Below are 18,051 nucleotides of genomic sequence, written 5' to 3'. Positions count from 1 at the left end.
AGGCTGCTGAGTAAGGTGAGGGCCCATGGTGTTCGAGGTGAGCTACTGGCATGGATTGAGGATTGGCTGTCTGACAGAAGGCAGAGAGTTGGGATAAAAGGTTCTTTTCGGGATGGCAGCCGGTGACAAGCGGTATCCAACAGGGTTCAGTGTTGGGGCCGCAGCTGTTCACGTTATATATTAATGATCTGGATGAAGGGGCTGGGGGCATTCGAAGGGGCTAGCGAAGTTTGCCGATGATACGAAGTTAGGTGGACAGGCAGGTAGTACTGACAAAGTGGGGAGGCTGCAGAAGTATCTAGACAGTTTGGGAGAGTAGTCCAGGAAATGGCTGATGAAATTCAATGTGAGCAAATGCGAGGTCTTGCACTTTGGAAAAAAGAATACAAGCATGGACTACTTTCTAAACGGTGAGAAAATTCATAAAGCCGAAGTACAAAGCGATCTGGGAGTGCTAGTACAAGATAATATTTGGCTTGGAAAGGGTGGACGCTAGGAAATTGTTTCCGTTAGGTGAGGAGACTAGGACCCATGGGCACAGCCTTAGAATTAGAGGCGGTCAATTCAGAACAGAAATGCGGAGACATTTCTTCAGCCAGAGAGTGGTGGGCCTGTGGAATTCATTGCCGCGGAGTGCAGTGGAGGCCAGGATTCTAAATGTCTTCAAGGCAGAGATTGATAAATTCTTGATGTCACAAGGAATTAAGGGCTACGGGGAGATTGCGGGTAAGTGAAGTTGAAATGCCCATTAGCCATGATTAAATGGCGGAGTGGACTCAATGGGCCGAATGGCCTTACTTCCATTCCTATGTCTTATGGTCTTATCCCATCACCACTCACTGTAGCAAAGCAGAGCTGCAACAAGGGGAATTGCTGAAATGCCTGCACTTTCCCAACAGTTTAGAAATCTCTCAGAATTGGGACTCGTTTTTTCAACGTGCACAAACCATTCAGTTAATGGCAATGCTTGGAATTTTTTTTTAATCTACAGTTTTGTTGGCCGGATCAATATTTACCATGAGACAGAGGAACCTATTGCAAGGTAAGTGTAATTCAGTTAATCTTATCTGTCATCATTTAGTGTCTATTTTTAGATTTATTTTTGTTATTTATTAATATTCCTGTGTAGTAAAAATGTCAACAATTCTGTTGCGAAATGGCATATAAAGATCAGAAACTCCTTCAAATCAAAAACAGGAACAGTACCCATGAGATGGACTATCTGCGGATCTCTCCCCTTTCTCTCACCTGACATGAGATGGGTTCTATTTAAATCTCTTCCCTAATTTAGAGAAAAATAAACCATAAAACCTGCCCACCCATCACCTACCAGCTTACCCAATATATGCCTCTGGACATCTTGTTGTCTCCTCCTGCTTCTCTCAGAACACTTAGTGTTCTGTTAGAGACCAGAACAGCAACTCTTCCCTCACTGCACTGCATTCCCTGGAGTTAAGTGATTATTCCTTCCAGCTAAACTTTGTGCATAAGCAAAACCATGCGCATTTGTAGTGACCGAACTTTTAGAGACATGAACAAGACAATGCTGACCTGGGAATCAGCTCTAACTAGCCAAACTAGTTGTAAAACTGTCACTAACCCTCAGCTTGTTTACCACTGACTAAAACCGGAGGAAAACAAAACACAAGTTAACATTAAAGTTTAGTGCCGAATGCGGAATATAACTAGTTTTTAAAAAGAGATCAATAATCCCTCAGCCACCAAATTTCCTAGTCTGTCAACCCAGAATTTGTGTTGTTATATTCTATCTGCCGCATTCTTACTCATTCTCATAACTTGTCACACACCTTTCACAGCCTCCTTGGATCCATTTTGCAGTTTACTTTCCCATTTAAATTTGTGCTGTCAGCAAACTGGACATACTAGACTCAATCTCCTCATCATAGTCATTTGTTCCAGATGGTAAATAGCTTAGGCTCAGATTCTGATCCTTGCAATATTTTATTAGTTACTGCCTGCCACCCTGAAAATGCCCTATTCATCCATACCTTCTATTTTGTTAAACATATTGGTCTGTGCCCATAAAGTGCCTCAATATCATGAGCATACTTTGCGTGATAACTCATTGTATGGCATTATTGAATGCTTTTTGCAAATTTAAAAACGCTACCTTAACTGCTTGCCTTTATACATATTGTTCATTTCATCCTCAAAAAATTCTTAAGTGGTTTATCAAATATGATTTGCTTTCATAAATCCATGTTAACGTTTCTAAGTGATCTGTTATCATGTCCCTAATATATCCTTGTAATAGTTGTTCTGTTTACTCCTCACTACATCATGATGATCCACCTACCTTTATACTGATGTATCTGCTGCCTTTTATACCCCTGTTTTTTCTATGTCTCATTGCTCTACCCTTACCCTTTGCCCACTAAAGTATTTTAACATGAAAGATGTAATTTCCTGTAGTCCTGTTGAATGTCCTTCTGTAAAAGGACTGTCCTATGTCTGACCAGTTTAGCTCATCTGTACTGTTCTACAGAACCCCTTTAGGTGAAGTGCAGACTGACTGGAGATCTTGTCTGGCTTGAGGGCTTAAGAATCTGCCAATATTCCTCATAAAAACTGGAGTTATTGACTGCTTTATTTTCTCAATGATTTTTCATTTTATTACAGGCCATTGGGATCAGAGAATGTGCTACTGCGGGGAGCAACATTAAAAAATACCCAAAGTATTTATGGTAACAACTATGTTTGAAACCTCATTACATCAGTTAGCTTGTGTGCTTGTTTGTTTGCAATGGAAAAAGTCAGACCTCGTTAATTTGTGCAGTGATACGACTTAACAAAAAAACATGAAAAATCTGAAGACCTTGGTGAAAATCTTGATGGTTCATCACACAGCTGGGAATTTTTGCACTGATAAACACATTTATACTAAGGTTCACATATTCTTAGTTGGAATGATGTCAAAATTTATGTGTAAGATTATTGTAAATTTTCCATTGATGAAACTTAAATGATATTATAGTTTTGAACTTCATGAACAAAAGTATAGGTTGGTGAAATGATTTCTAACAGTGGAAAGCTGCAAATATAACACTTTTATTCAAGAAAGGAAGGAGACAGAAATCAGGAAACTGTAGCCCAGTTAATCTAGCATCAGTCGTTGGAAACACGCTGGAGTTTGTTATGAAGTCGGTAATGGCAGGATGTTTGGAAAACTTTAATACAATCTCGCAGGGTCACCATGTTTTTAGGTAAGATAAATCATTTTAAGAAATTTGTTTTCTGATGATGTAACAAACAGGGTGGAGAAAACAGAATGAGCAGATACGTATATTTCGTTTTCCAAATAACATTCCGTTAGGTTACACATAAAAAGTTACTAAGCAAAGTATAAGCTCATGGTGTTGTGGATGATATATTGGCATGGAATTAGGGTTGGCTAACTGAACAGGGAAAAGACAGTTGGAGTAAATGGGTCAATCTCAGGTTGGGAAACTCCAACTAATGGAGTGATGTAAGGATCAGTGCTGGGGTCTCAAATTTACTATTGACACTCATGACTTAGATGAAGAGACTGAGTGTACTGTAGCCAAATTTGCTGACCATACATCGACAGTTGAGTTGCAGCTGCGAGGGGGCTCAAAGAGTCAGCAAAAGGCTATAAAAAGTTAAAGTAACTAGAAAAAACAAATCTAGTAATTGGAATGTAATGTGGGAAAATGTAACCTTTTGTCTACTTTAGGAGAAAGAATAGAAATACAAAATATTATTTGAATGGATGCATAATAATGCTGTATAGAGAGATGCAAGTGTTCTTGTACGTGAATCGCAAAAAGTTAGCATGCTAGTATAGTAGGTGATTTGGAAGGTAAATGGAATGTTGGCCTTTATTACAAGGGATTTGGAGTATAAAAGTAAGGACATCCTACTGCAGCTGTACAGATCATGGTGAGATCACTCCTAGAATATTGCATAAAGATTTGGACTCCTTACTAAGGGAGGGATAGACTTGCATTGGAGAGAGTACCTAGAAGATTCACTATGCTGATTCCTGGGTTGAGGCGATTGGCTTTTGAGGAAAGATTGAGCAAGTTGGGCCTAGACTCATTGGAGTAAGAAGATTGAGAGCTGATCTAATTGGAACACACAAGATCTTCATGGGTGGACACTGAGGATGCTTCCTATCTTGAAAAAAATTAAAACCATGGGGAACAGTCTAAAAATAACAGGTCTCCCTTTTATGATGAGGCTGAGGAGGAATGTCTTCTCTCACAGGGCAGCAGAGGCTTAGTTAGGGGTTTTTTTGATTTACGAGAAAATTGAATGTAATGGGGTTCAGTCAAAAAAAATTGAGTTAAGGTCACAAACAGACCAGCCATAACTTATTGGCTGGTGGGGCAGGGTCAAGATGCCTAATGACCTACTCTTTCTTGTTCCTATTTTTTCTGTTCTTATGTTTACAATCTGGTGCAGTAATTGTCAGAATTAATTACCAGCTCAAAGTGATTTTGTATTTGAATTTGTGTGAGACCTCTTGAAACTATTGCTGTACTCTTGTGTTCATATTTCAGGTGTGGCGATATATACTGGCATGGAAACTAAGATGGCATTAAATTATCAATCCAAATCACAGAAACGTTCAGCTGTAGAAAAGTGAGGTTTTGTTGACTTTGTTGCTCACAATCTATGACATTGAAACTAAAAGTAACATAATAAGATTATGCCAAATCAAGTTTGCCTGTGGTGCTATAAGGGCAGTTATTCCTTTTAGTATTTCACTTGCACCTTTAATTTTTGGAGAAAACATTTTGGCTCATATAGTTTAGTTCTGTTGTCTTGAATCATCAGTAGAAACTCAGTTCCTGAGCCATTGACTCCAAGCTGAACCAAAATGTTCACAACCTTGGCATCCAATTTAATACAGAACTGAGCTTCCCTCCTCAGAAGCCTCTCCATCACTAAGACAGCCAATTTCAACTTCCATGGTTCCTGCTCCTCCGATTTTGTCTTCGCTTGTTTGTGCTGAAATCTTTTTACATGCCTAATTATCTCCGGACTGCCCTATTCTCATGGGCTGCCTGGCCTCCCACCTTTCTTAAACTTCAACACATCCAAAACTCTGCTCAATAACAGCATGAATTCCTTTTTGCCCATCACCTTGTGCTCACTGACCTATGTGGATTGCCTATCCAACAATCCCACAACTTTCAAATTCAGTTAACTCCATGGTCTGGCTCCATTCTATCACAGTAGCCTCTTTCCAGCTTCACAATCCTTAGACCATTAAATTGTTTAGTATTTTTCTATTTAAGAGACTAATAGACATGCTTCACAAAAAAAAAGGAAGCTTGGTGCAAGTGGACTGAGATTGTTAAATAGATTGGGAAATATAATGAGGTATTGCCATGTAGCCTGAGGTACATGGAGTAGGGGTTATTGATCAGTATGTAGATTGAATGATGTGATTGGAAACCTTGGCCTGAGAGACCCTATTATCCTATTATTATCCTAAATTTAACCTATAACTGTTGAGGGCCTGAAAGCAATGCAATGACATTGCAAGCTTTTAGTGTCACCCCAGCAGATGACATAGAAACATATTAAGGGGTACGCTACTTGTATCAGACAAGCCCTGCATTTTATGTCTCTAAAGTTGCCTGTTAAATTTTATTGTGTAATTTGGACTTTTTCTTCAACAGATCAATGAATATGTTCCTGATCGTTTACTTGTGCATATTGATTAGTAAAGCTTTGATAACTACAATCCTGAAATTCATGTGGCAAAGTGATTCTGTTCGAGACGAACCTTGGTTTAACATGAAAACGCAAGCAGAAAGGCAAAGAAACAAGGTAAGTGAGAGCATCATGATGCTATCGGCCTTTTATAAATCCTTCTGGAATTTAGGGACAGCCTGAGTACTTCCAGTATTTTGGACTTTAATGTTGTCCTTTCAAACCCTTAAGCCTCACTGCTATCCCAGCCACACTTCACTCCTTTCAGAATTTTATGGGATATTCTGATCCCTGCCCAATGAGCTAATGGGAGATACCTGACCAGACAGAGTACGACTACGTTTCAGCTATTTTATGGCCAGTTGGTTGACAGTAATTTGGGCACTCTCCACGCTCTGGTATAAGGTGGCAAACTCTCAGTGAATGCCAAACTGACACTTGGCGAGGGAAGTTTGGCTCACGCTCTTTCTTTCATGGGATGTGAATATTGCTGACTAGGCCAGATTTTATTGGTCATCCTTTTTTGCCCTTGAGAAGCTGGTGTTGAACTGTTTTCTTGAAATACTGGCATCTTGTTAGGATGAGGGTTACAGGTTTTTGACACAATGGTAGTGAAGGAACAGTGGGGAGAAACAATGGGAGAAAACTTAGTGAGTTACTGCAGCGCATCTTGTAGATGGTCTGTATTGCTGCCACTGTGCACATAGATGAAGGTGGTGCTGTTGTAATAATATCATTGGGTTACTAACCCAGAATCCCGGGCTAATGTTCTGAGGTTGTGGGTTTGAATTCAATCAAAAAAAATCTGGAGCTCACAGCTTCCTGAAGAAGGGCTTATGCCTGAAACGTCGATTCTCCTATTCCTTGGATGCTGCCTGACCTGCTGCGCTTTTCCAGCAACACATTTTCAGCTCTGATCTCCAGCATCTGCAGCCCTCACTTTCTCCTCAAAGCTAGTGTAATGGTGACCAAGTGATCACTGATGATTGTTGGTAAAACTAATTTGTATATCAGTAGTGTCCTTTATATCTATCATCCTTAACTGGTCTGGCCTAGAGGTGACTCCAGACTCACTACAATGTGATTGACTTTTAACTGCCCTTCGAAATGGAATAGCAAACCACTCAGTTCAAAGGGAATTTAGGATGGATCATCAGTGGTGACTCAGCCAGTGACTTCCACCTCTCGTGAAGCAATTTTTTTTTCTGAAGAAGGTGGTCAGAGGGTAAAGTTTGAAAATGGTGGACGTGATGCCAATTAACTGGGCTGTTTTGTCCTGGATGATGTCAAGCTTCGTAACTGTTGTTGGAGCTGCACTCATCAAGGCCAGTAGTGAGTAGTCCATCACACTTTTGACTTGAACCTTGTGGACAGGCTTTGAGGAGTCAGGAGGTGAGTTATTCACCTCCAAATTCCTAGCCACTGACTTGCTATTGTCATCACAGTATCTTTATGGCTGTTCGAGTTCTGTTTCTAGTCAATGGTAGCCTCTAGAAATATTAATGGGATTCAGTTATGCCGTTAAATTTCATAGGGACATAATTGGATTCTATCTTATTAAAGATGGTGAATGCCTGGTACTGGCATGGCCCAAATATAATTAGCCTCTTATCAGCCCAAGCCTGAATGTTGTCCAGGTTTTGCTGCGTATGGGCTCCTTCCAGTCTCTGAAGGGTGCAAATGTTGTGTAATCATCAGTGAACGTCCCCAGTTCTGACCATTTGAAGCAGCTGAAAATGTTTGGCTCTAGGTTACTAGCCTGAGGAACTCTGCAGAGATGTCCTGGGATTGATGTAATTGACCTCCAATAACTATCTTCCTTTGTGCTTGGTATGTTTACAACCAGTGGAGCCTTTTCCACAGATTCCCATTGACTAGTATTGTGAGGGTACCTTGATGTCCTACAATATAAAATTCAGATTTGTCCTCCTCCTTGTACAAAGGATATGTCTGAGCAATTTTCCACATTGGCAGGTAGATGGCAGTGTTGTAGCTGAAATGGAAAGATTTGGCTAGGGGAGCAGCTTATTGTGGAGGACATGATCTGTTGCTAAAAAGTACTATTAGTAGGATGTTGTCAGGGCCTGTAGCCTTTCAGAGTCCAGGGAGGAGGGGAGTACCTCTGGGTCCAGTGAACCCATTGAGAAGAGACACCACACCTTGTCAGCCACACCCACCTCCCTTCATCCAGACAGAGCACTTTGCATAGACAGCTTCCAGCACTGGTTAAATCCTGGCAGTGCGAGAGACCCTTTGGTGCGCAGTAGTTACTGGTAGATTTGTTATGGGGGCTTCAGCAGCTGGTTAGGTGATGGGAGACTGCCAATCTGATCAAAAATTATTCACGCGCAACTTCCAACTGACCCAAACCTGTCCATTTATGCAATAATGCATTATTCTACATCTTATGAACAGATGTTTAGAGCTATATATGTTTTATTAAATAAATTGACGTGAGCAATTTCATGCTTTTAACTTTTCTTTCTGCTTTTTTCTAGTTCCTGTCATCATTCACGGATTTTTTGGCCTTTATGGTCCTTTTCAATTATATCATCCCCGTCTCCATGTATGTCACTGTGGAAATGCAGAAGTTTCTTGGTTCTTATTTCATTTCTTGGGATGAGGAGATGTTTGACGATGAAATCTGTGAAGGGCCAATCATCAACACGTCGGATCTGAATGAAGAGTTGGGGCAGGTTGGTTGACTCCACCACCTCGGAGTAGAGATTCCAGTTTTGCTCAAAACAGGCAATAATCTGGAATCTTGAGGATAAGGGAAGGCCAGAATGAGGGACTGTGGGAGTCGGGATGGCTGGAGTGGGGTGGTAGGCAGTGCAGAGCAATGAGGCAAGGCAGAGGCTAAGAGTGGAAGGTGATGTGAAGGTAGACAAGAGACTGGATTGAACAGGGAGTTCAGCTGAGGCAGAGGGATGAATAGGAGTTGAAGAATTGGGTGCTGGTGGGGCATTGTTGAGGTAAGTGAGGATGTGGGACTGAGGAAGAGGAGTTTGTTGGAGGATGAGAAGGGATGATAAGGTGAAACACTGGAGTGGGTGGAGTGAGTGAAGGGATCGGTGAGTGCGACAGAGCAAGGGATTGCGCTCTGAGCAAAGTGATGTGGTTGGGAGGCAGTGTCAGGATGTAGGATAGAGCGGAGTTTAGTGATTGAGGCGTGTGAGGTTCAGTGAATGTTCAGTAGCATGTGAGCAATAAGGATGAGGGCAGTGTGAATGTGTGTGGGTGTGAGTGCAGCAAGGGCTGGTAATGTTGTGACTATTGGATTAACCCTGTTTCACATGGAGAAATCTTTAAAAACCTGTTTTGTGGTCCGGTTATGGACTACAGAGTGTGTTTTGAATATGTTAATCTGAAGACAGCAGCATGGCAATCCAATGGTCAGTCCAGCCCAGTTTGAGTGTTTTTGGGTTCCTGAGGTGCAGTGACACTGTGATCTATTGAGCTTAAGTGTCATCCCAATCCCCTCCACCTGTTCTGTGTTCACGTGATCTATTCAACCTGTCAGTGCTGATGCAATCCAATCACCCTTTTGCATGCTGTCAGCTCACCCAGTCGATGTCTGTAATGCAGTAACTTGGTCACTTGGTATCCAAGTACTTGTTATACTTCTCGTGCTGAGTTGTTTGCTCGTTATGATCTTGATGATTTTTTCTTGCTAACCATGTTTTTGTTTCTGTTATAGGTTGAATATGTTTTTACAGACAAAACAGGGACCCTGACTGAGAATAACATGGAGTTTATTGAGTGCTGCATCGATGGTCATGTCCATGTTCAGCACTCCATATCTAACGGCCAGAGCTTTTACAGCAATGCAGCAATCGATTTCATTGATGCCCCTGTTGGAATAGCTGATCAGGCAAGGCTATGATTTGGAATCAAATTAGAGGAAAGTGTTGAGCTATTGACTTCAGATTGTTTAGAAGGGTATTGATTTGCTGCAGTAAATTTGGATAAGAGATTTTTTTTTGTACAGGAATTAAGAGACCTTGGAGCAGTTCATATGATCCTTTGAGCTGCTCTATCACTTAGGGTCATGAACTGAACACTACATTAACGGTACTTCCCTTCACACTTAGATTTTTGCTCACAAGGAAATCATGGATTACTATCAGTCACCTTTAATGTACTGAACCGTAGTGATTTAATACATGACAGCTCAGTCACAAAGACTTAATTGAAACAAACATGAGGAAATTGAACATTAAGTACACCCATTTAACTGTGCAGCTGAAAGAAAGCACCAACATGTTAGATGTCTGTTTTCTTTGACAAATGAGCTGAAATAGTGGAAGTAGTGTCAGCTTTATCAGTAGCAGACCAGGGACAGAAGAGAAACTATGATATAATCAGTATGAACCAACAAAACCTATTCAAACAGGATCTTACTTAATCAGATTATGACCCAGTCAGCATGCATGTTTATGACACACAAGTCAGAAATCAATTGATCCTTTTAGCAATAGTGTTTGCTGCTCTAATTTTCAATTGTCATTAAAGAATAGCACTCCAAGTCTCCAGGGCACTTTGCACTCTGCTAGCCAGCTGTCAAACTAAACCAAATAAACTGTCAACAATGAAACTTTAAACATCTCAGTAGTATGGCCCAAGCTGAAATGTAGGGCAAAGAGGTTAAATGAAGAATTCCTTGTCAGTAAAAACTTGTGATCTGGAAGTGTCCCGAAAAGGAAGCAAATTAAAAAGTAACTTACAAAAGGGAATTGGATAAATATTTGAAAAAGAGAGACTGTTAGGGTTATTATGGAAAGACGAGAGAGTAGGACAAGTAGATAGCTCTGTCAAAAAACTGGTACAGGTGCATTGGCCTCCTTACGTGCTGTAAATTCTGTGTTCAAGAGCCTGACAGAACTACAGGGTGAGGTGGCTCAAAACTCAATCAGGGACACCTTTGTCATATCCAGAAAGGTTTTCTACTAGAAGTTTAAGATCTCCAATGAAACACTACCCGAGAAGATTGGTGACCAAGTGTGGTTGGTAGACTGGTCCACAGAGTACTGGTGATGGGTCATAATTGGCAGACTGGTGCCAAAAAGTCATGTGACTAGATTAGATTAGATTCCCTACAGTGTGGAAACATGCTCTTTGGCCCAACTAGTCCACACCAACAGTCTGAAGAGTAACCCACCCAGACCCATTCCCCCAGCCTATATTTACCTCAACTAACACATTCTATCACTATGGGCAATTTGGCATGGCCAGTTCACCTAACCTGCACATCTTTGGACTGTGGGAGGAAACTGGAGCACCCGGAGGAAACCCACACAGACATGGGGAGAATGTGCAAACTCCACGCAGACAGTCGCTCGTGGCGGGAATCGAACTCTTGTCCCTGGTGCTGTGAGGCAGCAGTGCTAACCACTGAGCCACTGTGCTGCCCCAGCTTAGAGAAACGGCAGTGTAGTGCCAGGCTGTGACTTGCTGGCTTTGTGCCTGGGTGTGTGTGGGGATGCTTGTTGAGAGGGAATAAGTGGAAGGTTTAGCAGAGAGTGTCACAAAACCAACCATTACTGCTTTCTGTTGTTTTAATTATGCCACAATGAATAATATAAGCTGAGGTTTTAATTTGAATTAATTTTTGTGCCAATGCAAGTATGTGAGGCCACATTTCCTGTAGATTAGATCTGTGGTAAAAATCTTTCAGATTAGTAATGCAGCAAGCAAGAAAGCCTTTATGCTTAGCCATGTAAAAAAAAAATAGGGTAGGAGATGCCAAATGCAAATGCCAAAGAGCTATGTCCTCCCGTTTTCTGGTCTATCATTCACTTTGTTGTGTTGCTTTTAGGAAAGAAAGGAGCTGTTTTTCCGCGCATTGTGTCTTTGTCACACAGTCCAAGTTAAAAGAGAAGATGAGACTGATTATCAGAAGCAACACCAGGATGGGAGATCCTCAGTTTACATTTCCTCTTCGCCAGATGAGATTGCCCTGGTAGAGGGCGTAAAGAGGTACTAAAACAATTTTAAATGGTTATGACTGATTTGAGAACAATGGAGTAAACTATTTTGTAGATGTGCTGAACAAAGAGACCTTGGAGTGCAGGTTCATAGCTCCTTGAAAGTGGAGTGGCAGGTAGATAGGATAGTGAAGAAGGTGTTTCCTTTATTGGCCAGAGTATTGAGTACAGGAATTGGGAGGTCATGTTGCAGCTGTAAAGGACATTGGTTAGGCCACTGTTGGAATATTTCATGCAATTCTGGTCTCCTTCCTGTCGGAAGGATGTTGTGAAACTTGAAAGGGTTCAGAAAAGATTTACAAGGATGTTGCCAGGGTTGGAGGATTTGAGTTACAGGGAGAGGCTGAACAGGCTGGGGCTGTCTTCCCTGGAGCATCGGAGGCTGAGGGGTGACCTTATAGAGGTTACAAAATTATGAGGGCCATGGATAGGTTAAATAGGCAAAGTGTTTTCTCTGGGGTCGGGGAGTCCAGAACTAGAGGGCATAGGTTTAAGGGGAGAGGGAAAAGATATAAAAGAGACCTAAAGGGCAACTTTTTCACGCAGAGGGTGATAAGTGTATGGAATGAGCTGCCAGAGGAAGTGGTGGAGGTTGGTACAATTGCAACATTTAAAAGGCATCTGGATGGGTATATGAATAGGAAGGGTTTGGAGGGATATGGGCCGGGTGGTGGCAGGTGGGACTAGATTGGGTTGGAATATCTGGTCGGCATAGACAGGTTGGACCATAGAGATGCTGTACATCTCTATGACTCTAAGACATTGTAGTCTATTTTCAGCTCTGGATAGTGATACATTATTCAGCAGATCCCTTATTGCAATTACATAGAACATAACTTCACCTGTGAGTATTTATCAAGAAAAATAGCAAAAACTATTGTTATCTTTTGTGTTTGTTGCTAGTACGTCCAGAATCCACCTATTATGTTCACTCTCATCCCTTCAGTCATAGCTAGATTTAAGAAATATTTGCCCCATTGGCAACTTCTCATTAAATATTGAATGTTTACACAAAACTGTACCAATAATGAGATGTTTAGCATCCAGAGAAATCTAAATCCTGAAGGGACACGGGAAATCAGAGCAGGAGTAGGTATTTGGCCCCTTGATCTTACTCCGCCTTTCAGCTAGATTATGGCTGATCTTCTGCCTCAGAGCACTGCAGAAATTCATAAGGCTGCTTAGACAGCACCTTCCCAAGCCACAAAGACTACCATCTTGAAGGACAAGGGCAATAGACTCCTGGGAATACCACCACCACCTCCTGCAAGTTCCCCTCTATGCCACTCACCCTTCATGACTTAGAAATGTATTAGTGTTTCTTCATTGGTGCTTGGTCAAGGTCCTGGAATGCCTGCCCCAACAGCATTATGGATCCATCTGCAGTATGTGGACCGTAGCAGTTCAAAAAGACAGTTTACTACAACCACCTCAAGAGCAACTAGGAATGGCAACAAATACTACCTCATCCAATGGCACTCTCAGTCCCTCACTAAGAAAATAATCCCATACTATTGATGTCTTTAGTAGAAGTCTATTAATCTCTGTCTTCAGCACACTTGACGATCGAGCCTCCAGTCTGGTATAGAGACTTCCAAAGATTCATCACAGCCTGAGTGAAGATGTTTCCTTTTCTCCTCAGTCCTAAATGACTTCCCCATTATTCCTCCAAGTTCCAGAATGCCCTCGTTGCACTCACTTCCTGGCAAGTATGTTGTTCTTTAAATTACAAGACCAAAGCTCTGCATAATACTCCAGGTGCAGCAACAACATGCACTATATATTTGCAGCAAGGCATCTTTATTTCTGTACTGAAATCCACTGGCAATAAAGGTATTCCTGCTGCTTGTACACATCAGCTTTCAGTGATTCATGCACAAGGACATCCAGGTGCCTTCAGACATCAATGCTTCACAACCTATCACCATTTAAGGCAACCTCTGCTGTTCTTTTTTTTTCCTGGCAAAATGTTAACTTCACATTTTTCAACATCACATTCCACCTGCGAAAACCTTATTCTAGCTGTGAGTGAGTCTGCACTAAGTTAATGAACTTTAGGATTTATTAACTGGGCCATTTTCTCTTTGAGCTCTCTACCGAGGACAGACTGAGTGATTTCTCAGCAGTCACGAGTTACAAGACTCGTTGTTTGTTACATATGCAAGAACTGTGTTCTTAAGAATGATCTTTATCAGTGTACACTTAAACTAACTTTCAAACTAGAATAATCAAGCTACTTCTCCAAATTCTGCACATTTCCAAAAGGTGTTTAGTCAAAGGGACCAATTTCAGATTCATTTTAAAGGTGTGATATTTTTATTCTGGTTTGTGGAATCATGCTATGTGTTTTATTTCCTTGTAAAACAACATAATCTAAACTTCAAGGAAAATTACAAGAACCGTGAAGCCCTTTGTACTTCTGAAATGTGTAAGTCATGTGGTTGGTTGACATCCTTCCGTGTAAGACACAATTTTAGAACTTTCTTGAGATCAGATAAAGTCATTTGCACTTTTAATGGCTGAAAACACAAAGTCTGCAAAAAATGCCTCATATTAGGTTGTCACTTGCTGTGGTGAAGGAGCATTACTACTGCCATGTTAGCAGGACTGATTAGATTAGATTAGATTCCCTGCAGTGTGGAAACAGGCCCTTTGGCCCAACAAGTCCACACCGACCCTCCGAAGAGTAACCCACCTAGACCCATTTCCCTCTGACTAATGCATCTAACACTATGGGCAATTTTGAATGGTCAATTCACCTGACCTGCACATCTTTGGACTGTGGAAGGAAACCAGAGCACCCAGAGGAAACCCACACAGACACAGAGATGTGCAAACTCCACACAGACAGCCATCCAAGGCTGGAATTGAACCTGGGTCCCTGGTGCTGTGAGGCAGCAGTGCTAACCACTGAACCACCGTACTGCCCTGTGTCTGCTTTGGAGATTCTGAAACCATGCACTAGTGATCTTCAACCCATGATTTGCATTAATCTTTGTCTAAAGTGTCCCACTTGTCATAATTGACATTGAGGGCTGTCATGTCTCTCTTGACTGCATTCATGAATCAGTGTTGTGGGCATCCTCCTCCTATCTGGACAAGGGCACCTCCCCCTGTCGAAATGCATCCATTGTCTGCATATGCCCAAAGTAGCAAAATCTTTTGGTAAACATTAGTTTTCTCGACACATTTTCTGTGAAAAGTTCAACATTTCTCAATGACTTTATTTTCCGTGTGAAGTCAACGATGTGACATAGATATTGGAAATGGGAATTTGTAAATAATTCAGTCTTGGTAAATGGATGTTGTCTAGGCTTTGCTGCTACACAGTCTAGATTAGAGTGGTGCTGGAAAAGCACAGCAGGTCAGGCAGCATCCGAGGAGCAGAAGAAAAAGCCCTTCATCAAGAATAGAAGCAGGGTGCCTGCAGAGTGGAGAGTTAAATGCTGCTACACAGCAGTGAATATCCTCTTCATTTGCTTTCTGGCTGCATAGCCTGGAGAGGATTTGAGGCTTTTCCAGAATTTGCACCTCTCTGTCAGTTTTTGACTGAGTCCAGAAGCTAATCTTTGGAGTCCACACAGTTGCACCCATGGCCAGATGATAACTGTCAAAGGAATTACCAACTGTCTATAAGACTTCAATCCAGTGCTTTTGACTCTCCTGAGCCACAGCCATAAGCAACTATTGTATCTCAGCCTGGAGCCTGGTTGATGGATGGCAGAGAATGTTTCCATGTCAGTGGGTCTATTTTTCACCATCTCTTGTTATATGGCATTCCCAGGGACCAAGGTTCCTCTGAGATCCCCTACAGTTCAACTTGGGGCTAAAGAGTGCTTCATTGCTGTGTCCTGGGGGAAGGCTGGGGGTTGGGGGTAGGGAGGATCTTGGAGGTACAGAAGATGTACACTGGCAGGAGTGATTTAGGCATGCAGCTCCTTCTTCGTAACACGTCTGCAGTAGTCTGCATTGTGCAACTGCGCTAGCATCATCACCCTGTGACAAAATTACTGATGCCCAGGTGATATACCAATATAAGTTCATTAGTTCCTCTTTGTGTAAGTGAATACCAGACCACCCGGTTGGCTAGATTCAGATTTTTTTTCCTTGGAGGACATTGCATTTGCTAATGTTGAATGTTGCAGTGATTTTGCATGTTTTGTGATAGTTCTGTTATGTCAGCATCAATTATCAGATTTATTGAATTGAACTTCACAACTTGCTACAGAGAAAGTTGAAACTGAGTCATTGATTTTGTACTACAGCCTTGTCTTTACCAAGTGGAGGCAGTGCAGGTTTTATGATTATGCGGGCAAGCCCTGTTTATAGGAATCGCCAGGAATGCTGAACACAAAATATTTGATGTAATCCCATGCCCTCTACCACCTCCTTTATCTGTGTGGTCCACCCACCAAACTCTTGGAAGTTTTGTAACATCTTCAGATTAAATTTAGTGATTTTGTTTTTCTTCATGCGTTTTCTTAACTGGACAATTATGGTTCTATTTCAGTTCAAAGTACCGATTAAAAAGAAGTTGAAATGAGATTTGCAGATTTATAGCTGCAACAGCTTATGAATTAAATTAAGGTATTTAACAATCCTAAAGTTAGTTGAATATGTTGGAAATGATGGGTAAAAATGGGAGGCTGTATATCTGACACCCAACAAGGAATAATATCTCATTATGTTTGGTAGCTTTGATTGTATGAGGGCTTTTTCCTTCTTTGAAGGCAGCACTAAGTTGGACATTACTGAGTGAGAAAATCAGCAAATGTTTGAGGAAGCAGTAAAATTAGAAAAATTGCCTTGCTGCTACGTCATGTAGTCTCTTGAAGCAAGCCTGCTTTCCTTAGCATCAAACAAAAACAAATTGCTGGAAAAACTCAGCAAGTCTGGTGTCATCAGTAGGAAGAAAACGGAGTTAACATATCAGGTCACTGGATCCGCTGAAGAAGGGTTGCTGGACCTGAAATGTTAAGTTTGCTTTCACTCAACAGATGCTCTCAGACTTGCTGAGTTTTTCCAGCAATTTGTGTTATTGTTTCTGACTTCCAGCATCTGCAGTTATTTGTTTTTTTTTAAGTGATGTTAGCATGTCTGACATTAGCTCAGTCCATAGGAGTGACCCCCAACCTTCCAGTTCCTTGCCATTTCAACAAACAACAGTACTCTCATGCAGGTAGTTCCACTTTGGGTCTGTTGCATTGTTCCAAAAAGGCCCAACACAAACTTGAGGAACAACACCTCATTTTCTGTTTATGCACTTTACAGCCTCTAGGACTAAGAATGAATTTCATAAGTTCAGAGCCAGACCACATTATTAAACAAAAATGGAAAAAGCTGGAGAAACACAGCAGCTCTGGCAGCATCTGTGGAGAGAAAGCAGTGTCAGTGTTTCGGGTTCAGTGACTCTTCTTTAGAACCTGACCACATTATGTCTGTTCTCCATTTTTCTTACATTCTCTGCACCGCTGCCCCCAACCATTTGTGACTTGTTTCCATTACTTTTGACAAAGAGGATCCATTTTCTCCATTCCACACCTTAATTTATAACCATTTCACATCTCTCTTTCTCTTTGACCACAATTAGTAACCCCTTTGTCTTTAGCACTAGGTAGTCACAACATCTGTTCCCTTAGCCCCTCCTCTGCCTCTGTCAAGTGTATAAAGAATATTTTCCAACCCCTTTCAGTTCTTAAGAAGAATCATACTGGACTCAAAATGTTAGCTCTGTTTCTGTCTCCACAGATGATGCCAGACCTGCTGAATTTCTCCAGTATTTCTGAGTTTGTATGACATTAGCTTACTTTGGGAAGCAGATTGCACAAGCTTAGTTACCCAAAGAGGTATTGACATGTCTAAAGGTCCTTTCTCAGCCTTCTTCCTCTGTGCACAGTTGTACTGTTGGCTATTGCATGTTTGTCATTTTATCAAACACACAAGATTCCATTTTAATGATATGTAGATATATGTTTTTTAATTACTGTGAGATACTTCCCCATGCCAAAACAGAAACTAAAGAGTGTCCTCTGTAGTGTTACAAAACACAAGATTTGTTTTGGTTGTTTAAACATTTTAGGTTGCAGCTGAAATGGTATTACATTTCCTTACAGGATAACCAAGAATAGGCATAAAGAGTTAACTATATAGTGCTGACTTTGAGTCATATGTAGACCAGACTGGAGAAAAGCAGCAAGTTTTCCTTCTGAAGGACTCCAGTTAATCAGTTGGCCTTTTGTAATGATCCATCAATATTAGGGCCACTTGACCTCTGAGTTTCCACAGATTATTAGATATCTCAAATCTGATTCTGACTTTGCAATTAGCGAGTCCAGGACAGTAATTGGTGTATTACCGG

At 41.3% G+C, this 18,051-nt stretch overlaps 1 protein-coding gene across 8 annotated transcripts in view; it reads left to right on the top strand.

The window, feature by feature from the left end:
* Positions 1-18,051, top strand: part of atp11a (ATPase phospholipid transporting 11A) — a 140,165-nt gene that overhangs the window by 70,588 nt on the left and 51,526 nt on the right. For all 8 annotated transcript variants that reach the window (XM_043691213.1, XM_043691212.1, XM_043691220.1 and 5 more), the window contains exons 8-14: positions 992-1,042; positions 2,641-2,705; positions 4,545-4,626; positions 5,673-5,823; positions 8,205-8,402; positions 9,407-9,580; positions 11,525-11,685. In XM_043691213.1, coding sequence (XP_043547148.1) covers positions 992-1,042; positions 2,641-2,705; positions 4,545-4,626; positions 5,673-5,823; positions 8,205-8,402; positions 9,407-9,580; positions 11,525-11,685 — 882 coding nt within the window. The remainder of the gene's footprint in view (positions 1-991; positions 1,043-2,640; positions 2,706-4,544; positions 4,627-5,672; positions 5,824-8,204; positions 8,403-9,406; positions 9,581-11,524; positions 11,686-18,051) is intronic.

This window comes from Chiloscyllium plagiosum, chromosome 6 (genome assembly GCF_004010195.1).
Source record: "Chiloscyllium plagiosum isolate BGI_BamShark_2017 chromosome 6, ASM401019v2, whole genome shotgun sequence".
NCBI classification, from domain to species: domain Eukaryota; kingdom Metazoa; phylum Chordata; class Chondrichthyes; order Orectolobiformes; family Hemiscylliidae; genus Chiloscyllium; species Chiloscyllium plagiosum.
This window is presented reverse-complemented; position numbering and strand designations above follow the sequence as displayed.